Source organism: Pelophylax lessonae, assembly GCF_965119305.1.
Source record: "Pelophylax lessonae genome assembly, chromosome: 9".
NCBI classification, from domain to species: Eukaryota; Metazoa; Chordata; class Amphibia; order Anura; family Ranidae; genus Pelophylax; species Pelophylax lessonae.
Genome location: NC_138776.1, coordinates 82876651 through 82903353, shown reverse-complemented (window position 1 = coordinate 82903353; position 26703 = coordinate 82876651). Strand labels below are relative to the sequence as shown.

The window sequence follows — 26703 nt, the reverse complement described above, 5'->3', positions numbered from 1 at the left end:
TTCTTGCAGGTAAGTGCGACCCGGGACAGTGCAGAGGCTATCCATTGTGGAATTTACTAGCCCTGACTGTCCCGGGGGTATTTTTATTGAACATTTTTTTTCATGGCCGGAACTACGCTTTAAGGAGATTCACCCTCTCTAATTGTCTTGTTTACCATTATCATTGATAGTTGGAGTAAAAGAAAATCCCAAATTTTAGGTTGTCCCCTGAAAAGTAATTGAGAAATCTTCCAATAGGTACACTAATTTTGGTGACCTGGAGGTCCCCAGGGAATTCCTTAATTTGCAGGGATTTCCTCTCACTTCCTGCTTGGCTATGGGACAGGAAGTTAAGAGAAATCTCTGTAATGGGACACAGATGGCGAAAAAAAAAAACTGCTAGGGGTTGTAATCCTCCCTAGCTCTATCCAAAATAAATATAAAAAGTTTTGCCTATAGTTCTACTTTAATGCTCCCAAAAATAAAATGTGAAACTGTACAATCCGGGTGTCATAGTCCATGAACTGGGTGGTATTTTCAACTAATGACTAAGCCTATGTTCACACTGAGGGCAGCTTTGAAATCATGTGTGTTCAGCTGAAGTCACACAATATCAAACTGGCATTTCAGTCCGACTTGGAGGGCGATTTGACAGACATCTGTGCAGGTTCATGCACAGATGTCTATGTAAATCGCCCCCCAAAGTCACCAGAAACTTTGGTGCAGAAACTACTTTTGGGAATCGGTGCTGCGCCGTGAAGTCAGTGTCGCACCGATTCGGAAGGTGCCATTGCCAGCAATAGGCTCTGATTTGGCATGCGATTTGACATGTGAAATCGCATGTCAAATCGACTTAGTGTGAACATGTGCTTAAAGTCTTTCATAGAAGACTGAGGTCAGTAGCATATCATACACCCTAATAATATAGCCACTAATACAACCTCACTATCTTGAATTACTTCTGATATCCCTAGTGCAGGAATCCTCAAACTACGGCCCTCCAGCTGTTGCAGAACTACACATCCCATGAAGCACTGTAAAACTCTGACATTCACAGCCAGGACTCTGCATGATAGGAATTGTAGTTCTTGAACAACTGGAGGGCCATAGTTTGAAGACCCCTGCAGTAGGTATTAGGCTACTGGGACTGGAGAGGAATGACCACAATGGGGTTGATTTACTAAAACTGCAATCTCCAAAATCTGGTGCAGCTCTGCATAGAAACCAATCAGCTTCCAGGTTTTTTTTTTTTTTGTCAACAAGCTGAAGTTAGAATCTGATTAGCTACCATGCACAGCTGCACAAGATTTTGCACTCTCCAGTTTTCGTAAATCAGTAAAGTGAACATGAATAACCAAATGGAAAGACTAAGACCGCATTCACACTGAAGCGGCACGACTTCGGGGGCGACCTGTGAAGTCGCGTGCACTGCGACTTCGCTGCGACTTGCACGGACTTCATATAATGGAAGTCTATGCAAGTCACTCAGAGGTCGCCCCGAAGTAGTACAGGACCCTTTTTCTAAGTCGGAGCGACTTGTATCGCTCCTATTAGAACGGGTCCTGTAGCACTGCATGGACCGCGATGGACCGCGACTTGTCAGGCTGACAAGTCGCGGTAGTGTGAATGGAGACTAAAGCATAGCTAAAGGAAAAACATTTATTTTTTTCGTTTTGGACAGAGTGGAGAGGGATAAGAACACCTGTTCTTATTGCTGTCTGTGTCCCTGTTAGGGAGATTCATCGTCTGTATTTATCATTTTTACCATCATCATCATCAAGAGTCAAAGAAAATGCCATATTTTGGGTTTTCACCAGAACAGGAATAGAGTGGCAATCTTGCAATGAAGACACTAGTTATAGTAACCCTGGTGAAAACTTGAGATTCCCTCTCTTTGGAGGGATTTCCTCTCACTTCCTGTTTGGGGTATGGGACAAGATGTGAAGGGAATTCTCCCCAATGGGAAAAAATAAACCTGACAGGGGTTATATCCTTTGGCTCCCAACTTTTTGAGATCGTAACGAGGGATGCCTATTAGCAAATGTATGTAGGCATTGGACACACCCCCTGCGACACTCCCTTAAAGGAGAATTGTACAAAAAAATTGATTAGTTAAACCCACAAGTGCTTTATTTTACCATTACTATTCCTTTATATTAGCTTTTGAAATTTAAAAACACAGCAATTTAGAATTTGGATGAAAGATTTAGCACTGGGAATCACTTATTGAAAGATAAATTGTGCATTTTATATACAACTATCTAGTTCAGACCAAAATGAGGGACAAATGAGGAGGGAAGAGGGACAGAGTGACTTTGTTCTTAATTCAGGGACAGTGCCTTAAAACCAGGGACAGTTGGGAGCTATGATAACCCTCACTTACACTATACAAAATGAAAAAAAAATTCTAAATTAAATAAATTCTAACTGTGTTTTTTTTTTGCCTCCTTGTAACATCCTCCGTGAGCTCCTGAAACTCCTTTTTCCCCTCACTTCTATTTTATTGGAACTAGCAGAGCATATCAATTTTGGTCATGTGCATTGACCATAATCCTTAGTCCATCTTGGAAGCAAGCAAGAGAGGGTGACTACATGCCTACATATAGTGGGACAATGGAGAACAAACATAGCCATCCTCTAACAGGATTTCTTGACCATAGGAGCAAGAAACAAAGGAATTTGGAGAGCAATGGAACATACATTTTTGAGTTAAGAATATAAACTTGAATAGGATATACCTGTATATTTTTAAACCAAAGTTTAGTGTCAATTTAACTCTGAAAGAATCTCTGATCAGTATGACTATACTGTAGTACTAGCTTCAGTGACAGTCTAAGCATTCAACACTTACTTTCCACATACAGTAACTTTGACTTCTTCATCAAGGATAGTGATTACCGGGGGCATTTTCACCAGCACCTCATACTTGGGTAGCACTGGAAAGATGACAAACAAGGATTCAGTTCTGTGCACATAAATCACTCAAGTGCCTCAGACTTTGACAAACAATGGGTTTTCAGTTCAGATGCTTATGTACATTTCTTGACCAGCAGTAGTGACACTCATTGAAGCTGAGGTTCAGGCAAAATGCATAATCTTAAGATTTAAATTATATGTCCTACATATAAACTATATTGTCAAAAGTATTGGGACACCTGCCTTTACACGCACATGAACTTTAATGGCATCCCAGTCTTAGTCCGTAGGGTTCAATATTAGGTGGCCCACCCTTTGCAGCTATAACAGCTTCAATTCTTCTGGGGAGGCTGTCCACAAGGTTTAGAAATGTGTGTCTATGGGAATGTTTGACCATTCTTCTAGAAACGCATTCGTGAGGTCAGGGACTGATGTTGGACAAGAAGTCCTGGCACAATCTCTGCTTCAATTCATCCCAAAGGTGTTCTATTGGGTTCAGGTCAGGACTCTGTGCAGGCCAGTCAAGTTCCTCCACCCCAAACTCGCTCGTCCATGTATTTATGGACCTTGCTTTGTGCACTGGTCCAAATCATTTGGTGGAGGGGGATTATGGTGTGGGGTTGTTATTCAGGGGTTGGGCTTGGCCCCTTAGTTCAAGTGAAGGGAACTTTTAAGGTGTCAACATACCAAGATATTTTGGACAATTTTATGCTCCCAACTTTGTGGGAACAGTTTGGGGATGGCAACTTCCTGTGCCAACATGACTGTGCACCAGTGCACAAAGCAAGGTCCATAAAGACAAGGGTGAGCAAGTTTGGGGTGGAGGAACTTGACTGGCCTGCACAGAGTCCTGACCTCAAACATATAGGACACCTTTGGGGTGAATTACAGTGGAAACTGCAAGCCAGGCCTCACAAATGCGCTTCTAGAAGAATGGTCAAACATTCCCCTAGACATACATTTCTAAACCTTGTGGACAGCCTCCCCAGAAGAGTTGAAGCTGTTATAGCTGCAAAGGGTGGGCCAACTCAATATTGAATCCTACGGACTAAGACTGGGATGCCATTAAAGTTCATGTGTGTGTAAAGGCAGGTTTCCAATACTTTTGACAATATAGTGTATCATCTAGATTACTTTTTTAGTTGCAGGATTCCTCTGTGTACAGTTCAACACTCTTTCTTCCCTGAATTTGTTGCAGTAGTACTTGCCCCTTTGATGACTATAGAAGAAATTGACTGTTACATATCCCCTGCTATCTGGCTGGATGGACAATTTTAGGAGCAGCAACATACTGATGGTGAGTGCATGTGTAGCCAGGACTATAGTTGCTTAGGATGCTTGCTTTTCCCCCTGTTGTTGTTGCACTTTTCATCTGTGGAACTGACAGTGTTCAGGTGAACAGTTAGGAAGAGGAGCGGATATATATGGGATCAAGGTGTGTCTCAGTCCCAAATAGTACAGACAACAACAGAAACAATGGCCCACGGGACTTTTTAGAGAGACACAACCAAAGAATTAAAAATACATAACATTTATTATATGAAACCACATACATTTAAAATCAAATCTTGATAATTTATTACCAAGAAAATCCATCAGAAGAAAATACATAAATAAGATTCATGTCATTGTATATACATTTTGACAATTTTGGACAGTCTGTGCTGTATATATCTCTACGCGTTTCGCGAGGTACACAGCTCGCTTCCTCAGGAGAAACACAGATAAAATTTAAGAACAAAAACCAAAAGTTAGGAACAGACAAAAAATAATAATATGAGTTCCCCTAATACCCAAACTTACAGTTAATATGGTTGTCTAAAGCTTCACAAATAACCAATGGATAGCCCAATACACTCAATCAACTGTCTGGATGACTCATAATGTCCTCCTGCCCACTTGAGAGGACATTATGAGGCATCTGGACAGTTGATAGAGTGTTATGGGCTACCCACTGGTTAATTGTGAAGATTTAGACAACCATATTAATCGTAAGTTTGGGTATTAGGTTGACTCATATTTTTTTTCTCCTCCTAACTTTTGATTTTTGTTTTTAGATATATATATATCTGTGCCTTTCCTGAGGAAGCGAGCTGTGTCCCTCGCAAAACGCATAGAGATATATAAAACACAGACTGTCCAAAATTGTCGAAATGTATATACAATAACATGAATCTTATTTATGTATTTTCTACTGATGTATTTTCTTGGTAATCCTTTATCATGATTTGATTTTAAATGTATGTGATTTCATATAATAAATGTATGTATTTTTAATTTGTGGGTTGTGTCTCTTTAAAAGTCCTGTGGGCCATTGTTTCTGTTGATACGGCGCTACCTTCCAAGTGATAACGTGCCAGACAGAATAAATAAATAAATAAATAGTGATTTTATTTGTATCATAAAGTGCTCAAGTGTTTGGTGGTCAGAGGACACAACAGGTTTTTTGACCTTTGACAATTACCCACACAAGAGTTAAAAGTGCTGGTGCAAATAAATCAAATGGAAAACAAATACAAGAAACCAGTGAATTTATTAAAGAAGAAAGTCTGCTGTTAAACAGCGTGATATACCAGTGATAATCGTGATGAATTAATGAAATTAATTAAATAGGTAAAAAGTTTTTTTTATAATAAATATTAAATAATATAAATTCTGATAAATCAGTAAATTAAAACAAGAGCCTGCTGATGTACAGCGTGATGTACCAGTGATAGTGGTGATGTAAGTTCATAAAATCAAATGGTTAATAAATAAGTAAATACCACAAATTCCAACTCTTCTTTGTTGAAGGAATAGTGTATAGAGTGAATAAGCCAGTGTTTGAGAACAAAAAAACGCGTAGGGTGGAGTCATACGTCATCACGTCACTTCCGGGTTTTGGAGCTAGGGCCGCGGAACGCGGAAGCTTCCCGGCTTCTTTCTACTGAAACTGTGAGTCACTACCCCCATTTTTGGATTGGCACTATATACTATACCAAGGGGCCCCCCCTCTCTCTCTTTATCTTTGAGGATCAAAAAAGAGGGAGATTATGGCGAAGGAACCCCCGAATATCCATATCGGTCCCATTGCAATAACAGGTTGTATACAATGTGTGACACCAAGTGGTCACACTGGTGATTGCAACCTAAGTTTTTTTGTTCTCAAACACTGGCTTATTCACTCTATACACTATTCCTTCAACAAAGAAGAGTTGGAATTTGTGGTATTTACTTATTTATTAACCATTTGATTTTATGAACTTACATCACCACTATCACTGGTACATCACGCTGTACATCAGCAGGCTCTTGTTTTAATTCACTGATTTATCGGAATTAATATTATTTAATATTTATTATAAAAAATTTTTTTACCTATTTAATTAATTTAATTAATTCATCACGATTATCACTGGTATATCACGCTGTTTAACAGCAGGCTTTCTTCTTTAATAAATTCACTGGTTTCTTGTATTTGTTTTCCATTTGATTTATTTGCACCAGCAATTTTAACTCTTGTGTGGGTAATTGTCAAAGGTCGAAAAACCTGTTGTGTCCTCTGACCACCAAACACTTGAGCACTTTATGATACAAATAAAATCACTATTTATTTATTTATTTATTCTGTCTGGCACGTTATCACTTGGAAGGTAGCGCCGTATCAACCTTTGCACCTCCCTTTACTCCCTTAACCCTTCCTTAGGGTTGGTTGTTGGCAGCTTACACCTTAGATCTTTAAACGCATTCACTGCAAACTCCATAGCGCTGGTCACCTCTTGCATATTCCATTGTTTCTGTTGTTTTCTTCAGGTGAACTGTTGTTTGTGTACGAATGCAGCAACCATCTTAAAGAAGACCATTAGTTGAGCATTCAATAATACAGAAATTCGGCAGCCATCCACAAGGAGACCACCGGGGGCAGCCATTTTGGTAGTGTCTGGTGCTATTTAAAAAGAGAGGAAGAGGAGCTGGATGAGGCAGAGGATGAGGCAGAGGGGGAGGACACACAGCTGCCTTTCTGCAAAATACTCCACCACCGGAGATTGCCCACACCAAGTGCATTTGGAATTCTGCTGCTGGAGACAGTAACTGGGTATGCCCAGGACCCTGCTCCAAGTGACTGTCACCCAAGTACTCTTTCGGGAAGCCAAGGGACAAGCCTCTGTTCAAAGCTTTAACTTGGAAATTGTGAGTCTACTCCCTGGGATGGTGTATTTGGTGAACATTTGGTGAACACCTTGTGTGACTGGACTGCCGGGTATAACCTCCCTTCCCCTCCCCCTACTGATGGCTAAAGATATACAAATACTTATCTGAGCCTGATCTTGATCCAGTACTGTGCCCAAGAGCAGCAGCGTTGCTCTCTATCTTTACAGGACATGGAGACACCAGCGGGAGCGATTAGCTCCTGCTGCTGTCAATCAAACCCAGTGAGGAGAGAGCAGGGGCAGAGTCAAGTCGCACTATGTGTGTCAACAGATGCCCACAGCCTGGCTCGGGATTGAGCCAGCACAAGTGCCCTCATAGGAGGCGGTTTCCTATGGGGGCGAGAAAAGGAGGAGCCTGAAGCACCAGCAGGGAACCCTACAAGAGGAGGATCGGGGGCAACTTCACCAAAACCATTGCACAGAGAAGGTAAGTATAACATGTTTATTTTATTTTTTTAAAGCATTTACACTCACGTTAAAAGGAAAAAAAAATTCAAAAGCAACCTTTTCCATAAAAAATATTTCCCCTTTGTTTGCGCTTTTTGCAACTTCCTTCTAAACGTTCTGCTTTTTTAACAACGTCCCATCTCTAGCATATGAATAAACATATTTAAAATATAGCTCTAAAATCCAATATGATATTTTTAAAATAAAATGTGTGCCATAGATGAAGAACTTACCATATTCCTCCACACTAAAGAAATGTTCAATCTTGGAGCCCTTTTCCCTTTGTGCAACCATTTTATATGTCCCCAGCCTGGGCTCAGAGGTGAGTAGGAAGGATTCTTGAGCAATTCCTCTGTTTGTCTCTACATTTACCCACTGAAAGATGCGGTTTCCCTGAGGATCCTGAGAGGACACACTAGATCAGATAACTTCTATAATTGCATCTATTATATTCCTACACAAATACTGTATAGGTACAGAAAAATGCTTTATTAATTATTGTTACAACCTTAAAATACTACAAAATAAAATTGTACCTCCCCGAGTCCCCGGGTAAATCTAATAAGAGACTTGTTGTTGCAGACCTGGCAATCCCATATATGTCATACTTACCAATTGTCCCTCACTGGGAGCTAAAACACTCTTGTTCCTAATTCCCGATCATTTGTCCTCTTTGGTCTAATGTTTGGGCCTCTTTATAATAATGAACTATTTAATTGCCAAAAGTATTATTCTACACGAAATCTTTCAGCTAATCTAGGCCAGTATAAAGAAAGTAGTGGCAAAAAAAAACTGGTGGATTTAACCAATAAAAGACTTTGGGGTTGATTTACTAAAATTGGGGCATACACAATCTGGTACAGCTCTGCATAGAAATCAATCAGCTTCCAAGTTTTTTTGTCAGAGCTTATTTGAACAAACTAAAGAAGTTAGAAGCTGATTGGCTACCATGCACAGCTGCCCTAGATTTTGCACCAGTTTTAGTAAATCAACCCCTTTGTGTCCTTTGCCTACATACTGTGTACTAAAAGGTGCCCTCTTTCTCATTTTTAGAAAGTTGGTGTGTGTGTGTGTGTGTGTGTGTGTGTGTATATATATATATATATATATATATATATATATATATATATATATATATATATGTGTATATTTATTTATTAAAAAATATATATATATATGTATATGTGTGTGTGTGTATATATATATATATATATATATATATATGTATATTTTTATTTTTTAAATATATAATTAATTGCAATTGCAATAACCGCTTGCCGGCCCTATACTTAATATATGCAGTGGCAAGGTGGCTCTCCAGCGCAGGATCCTGCCCTTCCAGGTATTAGACACAGCGGGAGCTGATTGGCGGGTACAGTGGACGCAATGTCTGCCAAGACCCGCCAATGCTTCAGTACACAGGCAAAACGATGGTCTGCCTATGCAAACAAGGCAGTTTACCGTTCTGTCACTGCAGAAGACATGGATCATGTGTCTCTGCTAAGCAGGGGCACTGATCCATGCCTTCTACTAGTACAAGCACCTCCCCCACAGTAGTAAAGCACTGGTCAGGCACACATTTAACCCTTTGATGGCCCCTGATGTTAACCCCTTCTCTGCCAGTGTCGTTAGTACAGTGACAGTTTATATTTTTTAGCATTGATCACTGTATTAGTGAAACTGGTCCCCAAAAAGTGTCAAAAGTGTCAGTTAGTGTCCCAACACTCCGCCGCAATATCGCAGTCCCTCTATAAGTCACTGATCACCACCATTACTAGTAAAAATAAATAAAAAATATCCCATAGTTTGTAAACGCTATAACCTTTGCACAAACCAATCAATATACACTTATTGGGATTTTTTTTACCAAAAATATGTAGCAGAATTCATATTGGCCTAAATTGATGAAGACATTTGATTTTTTGTTGGATGTGTTTTATAGCAGAAAGTAAAAAATATAGTTTTTTTTTTAAATTGGCCATTTTTTGTTTTATAGCGCAAAAAAAAACTGCAGAAGTGATCAAATACCACCAAAAAAACTCTATTTGTGGGAAAAAAGGACAACAATTTTGTTTAGGTATAGCATTGCACCACCGCAAATTGCCAGTAAAATTGACGCAGTGCCGTATCGCAAAAAATGGCTTGGTCATGAAGGGGGGTAAACCTCCCAGAGCTGAAGTAAATTGTGACCTTTGCCAGGGTCTGTACTACTAAACGCATCAACTGGTGGTCAACTTTCTTGGTACAGGAGACCTCAAGTGTGTTACCTGACAACACCCATGGATTACTTATAATATTCAGTGGATGTAATGCGATAGAAACTGCAGATGTGCAACAATAGATGATCAATGACTATAGATGTTTTATAAGAGATGGTCGGAGGCTGCGAACATTATATAGGAGTTGGATACTTGGGGAGACAGTCATAGAATGGATACATTACATAAAACTGCTGGAGATGACTGATATTATAGCCCCTTTGCAGATCAATGATTCCACATTTGTGCCCCCTGCAGCCCTCTTAAAAATGACTTGTGCCATGTTTAAAATTTCTGCAAGCAAAATCCAATTTCAAAAGATCAAAAGAAAATATTAAAGGAAAAATAGGATGAACAGCACAGAAAAAAGTAAGATAGTGGGAAGGAAAAGATCCACATTACTTACTGACTACAAGCCAGTGTAAAGACAGATCCTAGGTAAGCAAAACACAAACTAATATCTGTGGGGGCCCCAAGAACCCCGGTCACAGGTTGAGCTCCAGAGCTCTACAGTGTTATAGGACATGCACTTATTAAGAAGTATGTGAATTTATTTTTATTATATCCATCTTCATAAATGAATAGTGGTTCCATATCAGCTCATTGATTATATAAAATATGTCTAGTATTAATTTAGAATGTATCATTGTTGTAGCGCTACTTGGAAAAAAGCATAACGTTTTTGAGTTATCTCCTGTACTTGGCAAAGGGTCTAACCTCTATGTTAAGGGTAAGCAGCCATTATCACTGTTTACTCATTGCAGCAAGCTACGTTAAAAACTTTTGCCCTTTACAAATTCATTGGTAGGAGAGTTAACTGCTGTCCACCCAAATTGAAAATATATGTATGCCTAAGGTTCTTTGACCACAAACACATTTTTTTTTCTTACCTCAACATAAATTACAGGAAACTAAAAAAGAAATGGAAAAGATCAGGAGTTAAAACAAATATATTAAAATAATGCAGCTTACAAGTTAATTTCTACCATTAAAGTATGTTAAAGATATATTTCTATAATTCAAGTTAAAACAGAGCTAAATCTAAACTGAATTGCATTTTGTTTGCTATTATCCTGCCCATCATACTTTGCTGTAATTTTTCCAAAAAATAATATAAAAGGAAAAAAAAAATTTTCATCTTTTTTTTTTGCATCTCAGTGTTGCTGATCTCTTCCAGCATTTTCCAGCCACTATCGGTCTACATACACTCGCTCCTGCATCAACGATAGCCATGTGCACTACCACAAAAATTTGTTTAGATTTGTTTTCGTTTTATTAGTTTTTTTGGGAGTTTTTTTGTTTTTTAGATCATTCTTTATGATCTGCATTCGTTACTTCAGATCATTCATAACTTCGGACGCATTCGTATTTGTTCTGTTCTATTGGTTTAGATGCGGCTTTCGTTACTTCAGATTCATTTGTATTTGTAACATTCACTAACAGTTAATTTAGCCAAATTTGAAAGGAAATTCCAATAAAAATGTGAATCTAATCTATGCCAAATTAGCTGCTATGGCACAGAAACCTGAATAGAAGAATTACTGGATTCAGCTATTTTACCTACAATGGTTTATAATAATAAAAATATTAATAATAACTATAATAATGGTTAATAATTTCATTTATAATAGAAAAAAAAGAAAAAAAAATTGCTTTCTTTTCGCATTTTTGTATTTTCGGGTTTTCGTTCTTACGGGTCTTCATTCTGACAATTCGTTTTCGTATGCATTTGTCAAAAGAGAATCGTCAAAGCATCCGATGAATGAATATGCCGAATTTCGTCTGAAAACTAATTTGTAACTAAATGAATTGCACATGTATAATCAACGGCGCATCATTGCTCAGGGCAAGCTTTTCTAAGATAGTCCATGCCTTTGCAATGTGTGTGTCAGCTGTTAGTCTGTGTTAGTTATTGGACACATAATACAGGGTGACAACCATAGAGAGCCTAAAACTTTTGCAGAGAAAGTTGTTCTTTGCCACATCTTCTACATGATGCGCTCACTTGTATGTCACTCACTTGTGTGCAGTAACCTACAGCTTATGATCTGAAGGGGTTTCCTATGACCTGAATGGCTTGATTGCTGGGTAAAGAATTAAAACAAGCATAGTGGCTGATAATGGAGGCGTGGGCTGGCTGTATCTAAAACATTAATAACAAGCAATCAAAAAGCCATACTTTTAACTTTTTTGCCTTTTAACAAGATTTATAGCAATTTAAATAAAAGCTTTTCTGATCTTAAAACTGACTTGGGGTGTAACTATGGGTAAATAATTGCTATGAATGCGGTTAGTATTCTGTATCCATAGAGGCTGAGGTAGGGCCATGAGGTTAGTTAAGCCGATTGCCCCAGGTGACACTCACCGAAGCCTAGTGGTGGGCAGACTGCATATACCGGGTGCAGCCGCCAAGCCTCTTCAATGACACAGTACAGTCTCAGTGTTTCTGATCAGAGCCCTGCTGGCCATTGTACCTTCCTGTGTGTGGTCAGGCAGCAAACTCTGCACAGTGGTGCTGAGTCTGCACTTTTAACAGACTTAAGCCGACCATATATGGGTCAAATTCTAAACAAATTTTCTTTCGAAAATCAGAATTTTTGTGCGTTTTGTAATCCGTTGGTGCCACCATTGATTTCAAAATTTGATCAGCAAGCCATTTCACCCCATGTTGCTACAGAAAATAATTTTCATGGCTGGGAATCTTCTTTCCAGGTCACAGCTAATGCACTTTTCTTTTTCGATTTATATTTCTCGCATGATTCTCCCATCGTTGATTAGAAATTCTTTAATTTTTCCAAAAATTTCCAACATGCCTGATCACTCAAATTCGATGGCCACATGAAAATCCTCTGTTGCTGCAGCCCACTAATTGCGCAAAATTTCAAGGAAAATGCTTAGTTACGATTTTCCGATTTTCGTAAGGAAATTGTTTCAGGAATTTGACCCATGTATGGCCTGCTTTAGCGTCACTCAGCTGACTGTATGTTTGTATGTATGTGTGTGTGCATGGGCAGCACCACTGCCCAAGATGGCAATCTTTGCTGGGGGGGTTGTAAAATTGGTGCCTTAGGCGGCATCTGTCATGGCCCTGCCTAACCGAGTAGGAGATGGGGGTAGGGGTGGTAACCATTTTGCTAAATGGTTACCCCCCTTTTCTAATCTACTTATACTTACATACTTAAACATTCCCTTCACGTGTCATTCCAAAATGCTGTTGCTACCTGCATAATTGGCTGTGTAATCAGACAATGCTGGGCTCCCTGTAATTTCAGATTTAAAGGGGGCCCAGCACTGTCTGGCTACACAGCTAGGCAGATTTGGGGTGGGCTCCATAGAAGGTGCATGATTTGCCATGGCTTTATTTTCAGCTTGAGAAGAAGGTTTCATTTTCCTACAGGCAGGATGCTTTTTTGTCCATAGTACTTTTAAAGCAAATCCTTCCCTAAATTAAAAAATGAATTATACTATATAGCAGCTCACTAGTCCATAGGTAAGGTGGTTGCATTATTTTTCTTTTTTTTGGAGCATTTTTCTTTTTATTTACACCTGGTAATCTTGCAGGTAATACACTTTCTGTCATTTCTGTCCTTCGATGTCTCTGCTCATTAACCTCACTGTATCTATGGAGGGAGCCTTGGTGGTCACCTAGGCTGGACCTCCACTATTTGTTTCTGTTACATGGGGGTGGGGAGATTAGTAGTATGGAAAAAGTAGATAACATTTGTCTGCTTTTATTTGAGAAGTGACAGGAACACTGCATTTCTGGCAAGATCAACAGGTATTTTCTGTACTTGCTGAAAAAGTTAGCCTAAAAAACTCAAACTAAAGCAGCCATTACATTAAAAGAACCTGGTAACATGTAATAAATTACTTTTTTTCTTTTTGGTTGAGATTTTGTTTTGGGGTTTAGATGTCCTTTTAAAAGGGCAATAAAGCATGACTTCCCTCAATGTAAATATAAAAAATAGACTGCAGTCTAAATGTAAAGACAATACGAGTTAGCTCTTTCAGGGTATCCTAGAATACTGTAGAAACACATTGCTTGGTGCACGGTGATTTGTGCCTAAGGCGCCTTTCTTACGGGGCAGATCTGCTCGGAGGACTCCACTAACTCAGTGGGGATCGCTCCGTTTATCCCCGCTGAGTAGGAGGATGATAGGTCCGTCTCTGCTCACTGTGCTGAGACTGACCTGTCCGAGTCCCACTCTTCTCTATGGGGAGATCAGATGAAAATGGACAGCATGTCTGTTTTCATTCAATCCCATCAGATCCGACCCACTGGACGGATGGCAAAGGTATCGCCATATGTCTGTTTTCAGCAGATCTTGTCAGATCAGATGACATCCGCCTCTTCATAGAGGAGAATGGGTGGCCCGATCAGGTCTGCCTGAAAAATGGACAGGCGGACCTGATCGGCCTGATCGTGTGAAAGGGGCCTTATGGTTAATAGCTTCTTTAAGCATGGTTAAATATCCAACATACCTTTTCATAGGTGCTATGAAATGTCTCATCCATGGTGGCAACACGGAACTGAACTACAAGTGAGAGAAACAGAGATTCTGTTTTATATACGAATATATACATTACACTAAAGAGAGTGCAACATTTCAATGTGCATTTTGACTAATAATGTAAATACATATTATATGCATTGCTTGAGCTTTTCTAATTATGTAAGGTAATGTATAGTACATACAGACAGTACAATAGCATGGTATCGAGAGGCCTTAGCATGGAATAGTAGTGTTGTACCCATATTCTTGTCTTAGTTGGTAATAGGTCAAGCAGCTGATCATGTGCAGTAATGTATGGTATAGTAAGGAGAGCTCTTAAGCCTTGTACACACTATGAGAATATTGGAGGAACGATCGTCCGTTTTTTGTTGCATGCTAGTCTCACATCGAGAATAAAGAGGTTACTAAAGGTAGGTTACTAAAGGTATGTATATTCTCGTACAACAGAATACAACTTCGGATGTGATGTAATGTGTTGTATTGTATTGTAATGTATTCTTTTGTTTCTAAGCATGCGTGGTCTTGGTCTTCTAATTTTTTTCGAACGAATACTGTACTGATTACACGTAAATTGTTCGCTCTGCTATCATCTGAGAAATGTTTTCGTGCTTGTCCCTTCGATATTGTTGGATAAAATGTTGAGATTGATGCTCAAAAGCTATGTACTAACAATCAGATTATCGTACGATCTCATCTAAAGTGATTTTTGTTATCCGTTTTTTTGATTGTGTGTACTAGGGATTAGCATAGAATTGTAGTGCTCTTTCATCGTTCCACTCTCAGTTAGTTAATAATTCAAGCAGCTTACCTTTCTGCCCAGGTTTATAGATGGGTCTATCAGTCTGGATGAACGCCAAGTTATATGGGATCCTGATGAGGACGCTTCTCTTTGACTTAAAGTGCAAAAAATCACCGACCACATCAAGTGTGATGAATGCCAATTGTGGGCTCTCAACCTTTGGTGTCTAAAGGGACACAAAACGAGAACCTCAACGTTGGTAGAATCAGTAATGGAAAAACTACAAGTGATGACTGAAGGTCAATTTCCACCTAAAACTGACCAAAACAATATTCCTCATTTATCTCAGTGATTTTGAAAATTTCAGGGACACTATACTTCTCACTGGATTTTACAATTGTGGAGTTTATTCAGCTTGCACAGATCACCTAAGTGCCAAAGGGTCTCATTGGCCCAGTTTGGACCTGTAAGGACAATACAGGCTGTAAAAACAGATTTCAATTTATTGTATTCAGATTCTTATTGGTTGTTGTGGGTTTCTGATCTTTACACATCAGCATTTAGGCTCGGGTCACACTATTGCGATGCGGGAAGGCTGCGAATTCGCAGCCTTTTCCCGCATCGCACACGCACCCCCGGCAGTTCACACTGCCATATGCGATACGCTGGGGGTGTCAATGTAATCTTAACGACACCCCCAGTTTGATCGCATATCGCAGTGCGATCGTGCAGTTCGCACAGGATGGGATCGCACAAGTGTGAACCGCTGTGCGATCCGATCCTGATGCGGCTGCAAAAATGCCTCCTGTGCGTGTTTGCACCGGGTGCGATGCGAATTTAGCCATACAAACTGTATGGCTAAACTCGCACCGCACAGCTGATCGCATGTAATGTCGGAGCAGTGCGCTCCGACATTACATGCGAACCCGGCACTCGCATCAGTGTGAACCGGGTCTTAATTTAGTTTGTTGATTGCATAAACACAAAGAGAATTTTCATCTAAAAACATATCATCTGTTACAGGAGTTATGAAAAGGAAACCTGCGGATATAAATATCTAGGTTGCCATTGCTGACCACTTCTGATAAAATTCTAGTTCCCTAGCCTTCATATTGGTGCAGTGGCTTCACGGGAGCTGATTTACTAAAGGTAAATAAGCTTTTCCCTTTGCAAGAGAATTTGCCCCAAAGCTTAGTGAATGTAGTAAAGTTTCACTTTGCAAGGAATTCCAAATCGCGTGCAAGGAAAAAAAAAACAGCATTTTTGCTTGCACATGATTGGATGATCAAAGTCAGCAGTGCTTCACCTCATTTACTAAGCTCTGGAGAAAATTCCCCTACAAAGCGAATTTTAGTAAACCAATCCCATTGACTTGATGCAACTATGCAGATCAGACATTCTGACTTCACATTTCCGCACATGTATTTTGAGTCAGCCAGGGCCTCATAATGTTCTGAAGCCATTGAATCAGTGTAAGAGCTGGGCAACTAGAATTTTCCAAAGGAGGTTGGAAAAAAAATTGCTAAGAATCTGTGAAATGACAATGTTACATTTGTAATTTAAAACCTATGAATAAAATCTTGAGGGAAGAACATTTGGAGGTGTTGCTCATAAGCAGTCAAAAACGATGTTGGGTTTTTCCCCGCCGCTGGAATCTGATTGGATGATGGAAACAACTTTTATCTGTTTACACGCCTCTACTAAATGAATGCTATTCTGACTGTTGGCATAGAAAAGCCTAAAACAGGTTACTAGAAACTAGAAGGGCCCAGCTTAACAATGTTCTTAAAGTAGTATGGTGTATTTTTGTTTTAAAAATGTTAGTTTTTTTTTAAAAAAGGTTTTTTGGTAAAGAGTTGGATTCTTTTCAATCCACTTTCACAGGGGAAGGCAATTTGGCTATTTAAAGCCCCGCATTAATTGAGGTTAAATTAAGACAAGGGAAACCTGAATCTGGAGCAGCTGGTAATGGCACCTAAGCAGCTTCTAGATTTCATTTTGGGTCCTTTCACATGGTCTGCCTCCGTAGGCGGATCCGTGCTGCTCACAGCTAAACACAGCTGAGCAGGCAGGTGACATCTCCCTCTCCGCTCTGTGTGCGGAGAGGGAGGTATCAGAGCCCCATGCATCTCTATGGGGGAATCGGATGAGAGCGGACCGCCTGTCCGCTCTCATCTGATCCCATCCCATCCGATCCACTGGAAGGAATGGAAAACAGGGTTTCCATCCGTCCGGATTTCACAGACAGGATCGGATGCAGATGGCAGCAGGTTTCAGCGGACATGTCTCCGCTGACATCCGCTGCCCCATGGGGATGCATGGGGGATCCGATCAGATCCGCCTAAAAAACTGACAGGTGGATCTGATCGGAGCAGTCATGTGAAAGGACTCTTACACAGCTATTGCAGGTTCTATCTGCTTCAATTTTAGTAAATTCCTCCCATTGACTTTCAAAATATAGATCAGGCTATTTGTTTCATAAATGGAAAGTTGAAATGGATTGGTAGTTATGGGCACCTACCCAAAATATAACCTGGGTTTCCTTACCTCAGTCTTTTAACATCATCGCATTTGTGAGTGAGTAAAGTGTTTGTAAACATGTTATATACAGAATTGTGCACTGGTTTTGCACAGAGCAGCCCTGATCCTCCTCGGCTGGGGTCCCCCGCTTGCACTCTTGGCTCCTCCCCGATTGCCCCATAGCAATTAAGTGCTATTGGCACACTTGTACGGGCTCGATCCCACTCCCCCCTCCTCACTGGCTGTGATTGACAGCAGCAGGAGCCAATGACTCCCACTGCTGCCTCTATGTCCAGTGAGGAAAGAGAGAGCCACTGCTCTGGGGCACAGTGCTGGATTGAGATCGGGCTCAGCAGCAACACTGTGTATAAATATTTTTTAAACAGGACAGGAAGCTTTAAAAAAAATTTCCCTGAGAAATGACAAAAATGTATAGCCTAAATTATCCAAAACCTTTTTTTTTTACATATTTCAGATAGACTTAATTGGGAAATACTTCTGTCAAGTTTTATTGCTGTCTGTGACTCCACTAATAGGATTTTACCTCATTTTTTGTACGATTGGACAATAAAGGGTTGGAACAGCAAGATATACACAGTAATACACTGACCAAGATTTTCCCATTTGATTACAAAAAAAAGTTTGTTGTAGAGCTCTAGATAAAGAGATCTCTGCCCAACAGGTAATAAGGAGAAATCTACCCAATGGGACACAGACTTCAAATATTCACCTAATAGAGATTCTATTCCTTGTCCAGTTTGTAAATAAAAAAATAATAATAAAGTCAGCCTTTAAATAGAGTTTATATTTATAATTAATTTCAACCTTTGCATGGATGATATGAACGGGCAATAGTCATTGTGATAACCAGTGAACCAGCTTTATTACATTTTGCCATTAGCCCACCATTTCTTACCTGGAATGAGAAGCAACTATTCTCTTCTGCCTCTGTGACATGTTTCTCCAGCAGTGTTGTGTTGTGCTGTCCCTCCAGGGACACCTTCACATTAACAGACTCATTAAGGTGGGACAATTGCAGACAGAATGTCTGTTCCTTTCCTGAATTTAATACAGTCGGCACCAACAGAATATATTGCCTGAAGAATTAAAAATTGAAAGTGATTCTGAATAAAACATAAAACAAAGGCAAAAAGAGAACTATCAAATTAAAGTTATTGCACATTTTAACAAGGAGAAAATCCCTATATCTGGCCAACATGTAAACTGAAAATCATTCAATTTTCAAGTGGTACGAAGAATAGCTGGAAAAAGCAGGAATTAGTGCATGTTCATGCTGGGGAAAAAAAATGTAATTCCAGAGATTAAATAAACATAGTCAGTTTCATGTAGATTTACGTATTTTAAATACTAAAAGAAAGCTCAAGATGCTGGTAGTACATATTCTCAATATAAATATTAATAGTCTGCATGGCGTTAGAATGCAACATCTGCTGCACGGGAGCTGAATTCCATCCTCTGCCATGGTGTGCTAGGGGGCAGGAAGCAGTTGCTCACACAGTGGTGCTCAAAGCAGTTTAGCTTAATATTTATTATTGTAGCACCCTCTTACCTCCCAAAGGCAGTTAGGGACCCCTGAGTGGTTTGGTGGGCTAGCATTTTACCTCAGGACAGATTTCTTGACCCTTTGTGGGGTGGAAGTAATTGGAAGCCAGTCACTTTAAGACACCTTAACAGGGTTTATTAAAAGGCCAATAAATTCAGGATGAGATGGGTCAGGGCACGGATGTCTCAAAAAAATCCAAATTACAGACTTCTGGATATCACAGTCAATACAGTAAAATGACCTATAAAACAGACTGGCTGTCAGGACCTGGATCTGAACCCACGACCTCTTCTGTATTTGGCAGTACCTCTTCTTTTTTTGTTGCAAATCAGGGCTCGGCCTCCTGTGTGATGATCTAGAAATCGTTCAAATTGCACACACGTATGGTGCTGATGAACCGAATCTCCAGATACAAAATGAGGAAAGGGGTGGATGGAACAGTAAAAAAAAAACATAGCGGACAAAGAATAAACCAAACCGTTTATGTACCAGAGCCCAGTCTAAATAATATTTTCTTCCAGTGGCTATTTTAGGAACCTACAGTAGCTAAGGAAAACACAAACTACTGTGTGTTAGATTCTTGAGGGCCACGCAACTGACAAAGGGCCGAAAACAGTACTTTACCAACTGCTTTCTATAGTGACAACACTGTCTCTGTTGATGAAACCCTCCTGCTCTGAGCTACGGTGTCTGGGAGGGGGAGTATGTGAGGCACAAATGAAGAAGGATTTTGCTCAGCTAGGGAAGGTTATGTACACAGTATTTATTTACTTTATGTAGTTTGTGCATCACATAGTAAATTAATTTGGTACTTGTTTAGCTTTTTATTTAGAAGTCTTTAGTTGTACTTTAATTTTTATTTTTAATTTTTATTTGTAAATGTCAGACTTTCACAGTTGCAAAAGATAGGACCCAAATCATTAAACATCCACATCTGATATAGCACATTTTTAATTATTTTACCAGTAATAGGTTAAATTGACTAATTCTTCATCTGCACCTAAGACCTGTATATACCGTAGTGGGTTGCAGTTTTTCATATTACAGACATTGAGAAACATTGTCTATTAAAGAAGACATAGTGCTACATTACTTTCTGTCATCTTTTGAATCCTGTCATCAGGTATTGTTTATTTCTATAGATGGGAGATCTGCATCTGTTATATACTTTGGAGACCTTGCTAGGGTAATGCTGAGAAAAATCATTAAAATGTGTCTTAACCCAAAAACCTTGCAACAGGAAATGCCCAAAAAAGGGCCTTCATGGCAAAAATCAGCAGGAATTATTTTATTGAAACCTAAAGATTTCTAAACATACGTAAATTGCTTTGGAAATTACATTCATTTATTATGACTTCAAATGGATTTTTTGTGATTTATATTTACATATATTAGATTTACCAATACAGTATTTTAAATAATATTTGATGACCAGATATGAGAAAGAAATAGTATATCTTGGCACCTAATGGAATATAAGATTCTAAGACACAAAAGAGTTAGTTTAGTCATTGCCATATTTATCAATAAATAATCTTACAAAGTCATATTCCCAGAAGGGGATCAGAAGGAAGGTTTTGTTCTAGCACTACCTAACAAGACACAAGGGGGTTTATTTACTAAAGCTATAGAGGGAAAAACGAGTCACAATTCTGCAGAGAAACCAATCAGCTTCTAACCTCAGCTTCATAGGCATGCACACAGGGTGTGCCAGGTGTGCCTGGGCACACCATAATCACCTAGAGGGCACATTAGCATTATTGCTCTGTTTGCCAGTGAGGAGATGGGAAAGATCTCCCTCTGCCATAAGAGAAGTACCTACGCACTTCTATTTCACTGTACCAGCAGGGAGAGTAATGTACCGGGGCCATATAGATGTAGACGCACACATGCATGCATATTGAAACTTTGGGGTGCACACCCTAATGCAATAGGCTGTGCACACCTATGCTCAGCTTGTTTCATTAAGCTTTAGCAATAAAACCTGGAAGCTGATTGATTTCTCTGTAGAATTGTGACTAATTGTGCCCTCTCTAGCTTTAGTAAATAAACCCGTGGTGTACTTATTCACGAAAAAAACCTAAGACAGAGAGATGTCTTTCACATGATTACATTTATACTAATGCCAATATGATTGTGGAGAGATTTTGTAATGTTCCCTAAAAGCTTTATCATACACACACAAAAAATAAAAATTCTGGCTGTTAGACAACAATTTAAGACTTTTAATTACACATTCCACTGGGGACATTTCCTCCCATTTGATAGTAAGGTACACTTAACAAACATTTGAATAATAAGAAAACACCATGACTGGAGGAACAGTTTTTGTTAAAGAAACACAAAGAAAGTTATGTGAATTTAAATGCGATTTCTAGAGACCTGTGGTTAGTTCAGAGAGTTAAAACATGGGGCTCAGGATCATTCTCTTTCCTCCATTGTCCTCTAATATTCTAAGATGGGGTCTACAAACTTTCTAAACAAAGGCCCAGTTTACTGCCCCACTGTTGGTATCAGTGTAAGCAATGGTGCCTCGTTCTTAGTGTTAGAGGAAGGAATAGTTCTTGAGGGCTGGATAAAGGCAAGCAAACTGCCGCATTTGGCCTGGGGGGCCTCAGTTTGGTGAACACTGATCTAAAGGAAGTAAAATGATAAGGTTCTAGTGAGACTTATACTTGGCCTGAATGCACAGCTCCCAACTGTCCCTAAATTTGGAGGGAATGTCCCTCTTTTGGATCCAAATGCCCTTCTTCCTTTTTCTCACTTTTTTGATCTGATATATAGAATGCTATAAAGAAATGTACCAGAAGGGTTATACTGTTACTCATTCTTCGTCACTGGGTGGCCCGGGACCCCCTCCCCCCGACCTACAAGATGTGGTTAGAACAATTGGGTACCACTCTCCGCATGGAGAAATCTATATATCAGCACAGGGGTTCTACTGCTAAGTTCTTTAAAGTATGGGGAGTATGGCTGAGTTCTCCGGGTAGGGCCCCAACGGAATTGGTCCTGGACCGGTTGTTACTTTAAATTAATGGTATTATCCGTGGTCACAGCCTAACAATTAAGAGGGAATCTGTCCAATTTCAGATGTTTTTCTCTTTACCTTTGCCTGTCTGAGGTGGTCTCCGACCTGTTGTTGTGGTATTTTTACCACTGGCTAAGAGCTGTATTTCTTTATAAGTATTGCAATGACATTTTGACTGTGTGTACCATAACGTGTATTATTGTGTGTTTTCTCAATAAACCTTTCTTTTGATTAAAAAAAAAAAAAAAAAAGAAGTGTTATACTGTGATAAACCTTACACCCAACCACAAAATTATTGAATTTGTTCATTTGAACTGCAAATATAAAGAAAAAATAGTGGTTAAAAAAAAAATCATGTGTGGGTTTAAACAATCATTGTTTGCGTATCAATTCTTCATGGCCCTCATACCATGGTGCATTACAGCTGTGTGTCCTTTGCCTACATAAAAGGCATCCCTCTTTCTCAACTAAGAAAGTTGGAGGTATGTGAATATATTCTTTTTACCCCTTATATGCTGGTCCTCTCTTACCCCAGACAATTGGATAGATGTCAAAGCCACTCAAGGCATGCCAAGGTTGGGGCTACTGGGATAGCGCCCCCATTCTGTATCAGAACATTGAGGGCCATTGGCTAGATGAGTAGGGTAAATTATAGCTCTGATCTACCTGCAGTTCAATTCTAGTTGGGCAACAGTATGGATCCGAAATTGATTACGAACCATTAGAAGTATGTGCGGACAGCTGCGCCACCCTGCCAACTTAAGCCATTCCTGTAATTTGTCCCAGTTTTAATTGGCCTAGGAGGTGCCAGGAATGCACTTTTCCTATTACAAGACCAGGGCTGATGTAATTATTGCTGACCGACTCACGTAGCACACAGTTTGAGAAAGTTACAAAGATGGTCTGTAGCACCTCAGTATACACAGATCAGAAGCATATAAGAGCAAGAATTATGTAAGAATATGCATGAATATTTCCTAAAATCTGTTTACTGCTGTCAGTTTCCAAATTTTATATTGTTGCAACAATAAAATGTTTGTTTTTTTCAGACCTACTCTAAACATGAATACTCCTATATTTCAGAACAAAGAATTGCAAATCAGTAACTAAGTTTATGTTCCTATATTTTATGTTTAATGCTTGTATATCTAGAGCCTTACTCATAACCAGGGATGTTCTGGTGCTAATTCTACAGCACTGGAAATCGACTGAACCCCCACCCATTGCATAAAAAATGATTAAATCACACGAACAATACATTGAGACTCAAACACATTCTTTTCCAAACTTGGTCTAGTAACCATAGACTCCTACAAGGCTAGAACATGTTCCTCTCTTTTTGTATAGAGCGCAATGTAGTGTACTGTCATTGGGATTCATATCTAAGTCTTTTTTTTATGATATGACCTGTGATGGATAAAAATGTTGAGATGTGTGTCAAGCCTAGGGGTGATGTGAAGATGCAGTATGTATCAGATGTACTGTATTGACTTTTAACCTCCCTGGCGGTATGATTCTTTCCGATTTTAGGTGCTGAAAGCGGTACAATTATTTTGCATGTAATTCTTAAGAATGAGCAGCCCAAACCAACTATTTACATATGATTTTTTTTTACTGTGCGTTCTTCTTTATAACATCTCGGGTATGAAACACAAAATCATAAATTCTAATATAATAAATAACTAAAAATAAGTTAAAGTATGTATGTATGTGTATGTATATATATATATATATAAATATATATATACATATATATATGCATATATTATATTATATTATATTATATATATATATATATATGTGTGTATACATATATTATATATATATATATATATATATATCTATATATATATATAGATATATATATACGTATATATATATATATATCTATATATATAGATATATATACATAAAAAGTACAGTAAAACTGCAGGAAAGGGCGCTTGGGGGCAATCTAATGTGAATTTATTTTATTTTGCAATGTATCAGTGTGTTTGGTGTGTTTTACTATTTGAATTTGCCGCCGGTTCCACCCCCCTGCGAGCGTCACGTCGCAGGAGACGAAAGCTGGGGCACAGAGCATCGGGAGGAAGATCCAGCAGCCGCACATAACTGTGATACATCGCTGGATCCCGGGGACAAGGTGAGTACCCTCTCTTCCAGGATCCAGCGATCTTCCTAGCGGTACCCCGAGTGTGGCTCGGGGTTACCGCTTTTGGCACTGAAATGTAACCCCGAGCCATACTCGGGAATACCGCTAGGAAGGTTAAGTGCAAATTGTAGACATGTGCAATTTTTGTTTTGGTCTGAATGTAAATTCGGACTCATTTTTGATTATTCCTTTTCTGAATAGTTTGAATTCAGATCGGTCGAAAAATGATCGACCGATTTGAATTCTGTGTGAAGAATAGCTGGTTGTTAACGAGCAGGCCAGGAAGCCGGCCACCACATCCTTAAAGTGGAGCTCCAGCCTCAAAATGAAAATTTGACATCTGCTTGCTCTAAGTAACCTGAAAAAGAATTGGATAATCACAATTTTTATTTATTTTTTGCTTTACCTACCTTGTTTTTGAAGAAAATATACTTACCTTCCTTCCACTTCCTCCCTCTGCGGCCGTGGTCGCGCCGTGACTTCCTGCTTGCATTGACTTGACTTGACTTGTGCAGGGATGACTTGTGCACCGGAAGTGACGAGCAGGGCCGGTGCAGGGCATTCTGGGATTCCGACGTCACCGAAGAGGACACCAAAGAGGATGCTCTGAGTTCAGCTGCCCACACCTGAGATGGCAGCACTGGACAAGACATTTTCAAGGTAAGTATTTCTTCTAAAATGTAAGTGAACCCGGGGACAGTTCAGAGGCTATCATTGCTGAAATGCACTAGCCCTGACTGTCCCGGGGGTATTTTTATCTAAAAAAAAAATTTTGAGGCCGGAACTCCGCTTTAACAACTGTGGCTTTCCCACTGGCAGCTGAAATGTAAACAAAAGGGGGCATGCTGGGTTGATGATGTCACAAAGGAGCGGGGTCGTCCGCTGACATCATCGGATGACTCCGCCTTTTACCTATATGAGAAATGTCAGACGAAGGAGCAGGCAGTCGGCAGGGAGCCTTCAACAAGGCCGTTGTTTTTTCGTTTTTTTTTTTATTTGGCGCTGCGGGGGGCAGCATGATTGATGATGGATCTACATCGAGGGATATTGTTTTTGATTTTTTTTAATAAAGGAATTGCCAAAAACTTGTGTACTGTTTTTATTCACTTTTTTACACTTTTTTGGTGAATGGGTAAGGGTACTAGGTACCCCATAGTCATTCACATAGGGGGCGGGATCTGGGGGCCCCCTTGTTAAAGTGTTGTGCATGCATGGAGTTAGCACTAGGTGCATGGAAGGTCTCCATACCGTTACTGGTAGTTAGGTAGCAGTGATACGCTGGACAAGTGGAGAGGGCATTAGAGCTGCTTGTCCCTCCCAAATGCATCAGTGACCATGGTGGTGTATAAATACATTGAGAGAGTTACAAGGGTTTAGTCATCTGTTTAAGTAAAAATACCCTAGGTACCCCGTTCTAAGTGCCTAGCATAGTCCAGAAGAACCCACCTCAGGGTAGGCCTCCAATGTGACCCACACTTGGTGCCCAATGAGGAGGATAACATGGAGGAGGTAACAATCACCTACCCTTTCAGCTCTACGTTACTTTTTTGATTTATACAACTCTATATGACTGAAACCTAAATACTACACACACAAGAATCTTTCCTAGAACTTCATATCACTTTTTCTCTTGTTCATTCTTCACTCTTTGGAGTTTTTTTTCCCCTGTTATCATGCTTTTTAACCCATTTTCACTTGTAAATGCCTTACAATACCTTATTTCTCTTAGTGGTAATGTGTTTTTTTGGTCTCCTGCTCTAGTGCTTTATGCTGACATAAATGTGTGATGGGCACACCCTTCATCAAAGCAGGTATATGACTATAAAAATTGAGGTTGTATGTACAAAGTCTGTCAGACCGAGCATCTGCTTTTTTGTGAGTTTAGTTGGACTTTAAGCATTACTGCTGAGCCCAGGGCAGCCATCAGGGGGGGACAGCCCATACACATGTAAGGGGCCCAGGCATTCCGAGGGGCCCGGACGCCAAGGCCCCAACCAAGGAGACCGAGTAGTTGCAGCTGCAGTAACTAGCAATTGCTAAAGCATAGCGGGTGCAGAGTAAGCTGATGCAGCTGAAGGGATGTCTCTTTGCTGGATTGCGTTGTCTCTTTGCTGAAAATATGAGGCTGTCTCTTTGCTGGATTGGGATATCTCTTTGCTGAATATATGAAGCAGTCTCTTTACTTGATTGGGATGTCTCTTTGCTGAAAATATGAGGCTGTCTCTTTGTTGAATTGGGATATCTCTTTGCTGAATATATGGGGATGTGAAATAGAAGTGGGTGCACTGAAGGACTCGGTGGGATGGCCAGTGGGCGGATTCGGTGGGACGGCCAGAGGGCGGGCCCTGCGGAATGTTGGTGGTCAGGCACGGTGGGGCCCAGGCCTTAAGCTGTGT

The 26703-nt window shown here is 39.8% G+C and overlaps 1 protein-coding gene across 1 annotated transcript in view; it reads right to left on the bottom strand.

The window, feature by feature from the left end:
* A2M (alpha-2-macroglobulin) overlaps positions 1 to 26703 on the bottom strand; it is a gene marked incomplete at its 5' end in the record, with an annotated part of 182584 nt that overhangs the window by 121896 nt on the left and 33985 nt on the right. The window contains 6 exons of the mRNA XM_082267710.1: positions 2831 to 2915; positions 7766 to 7934; positions 10681 to 10701; positions 14273 to 14325; positions 15113 to 15269; positions 18480 to 18660. Of these exons, the coding sequence (XP_082123836.1) occupies positions 2831 to 2915; positions 7766 to 7934; positions 10681 to 10701; positions 14273 to 14325; positions 15113 to 15269; positions 18480 to 18660 (666 nt within the window). The remainder of the gene's footprint in view (positions 1 to 2830; positions 2916 to 7765; positions 7935 to 10680; positions 10702 to 14272; positions 14326 to 15112; positions 15270 to 18479; positions 18661 to 26703) is intronic.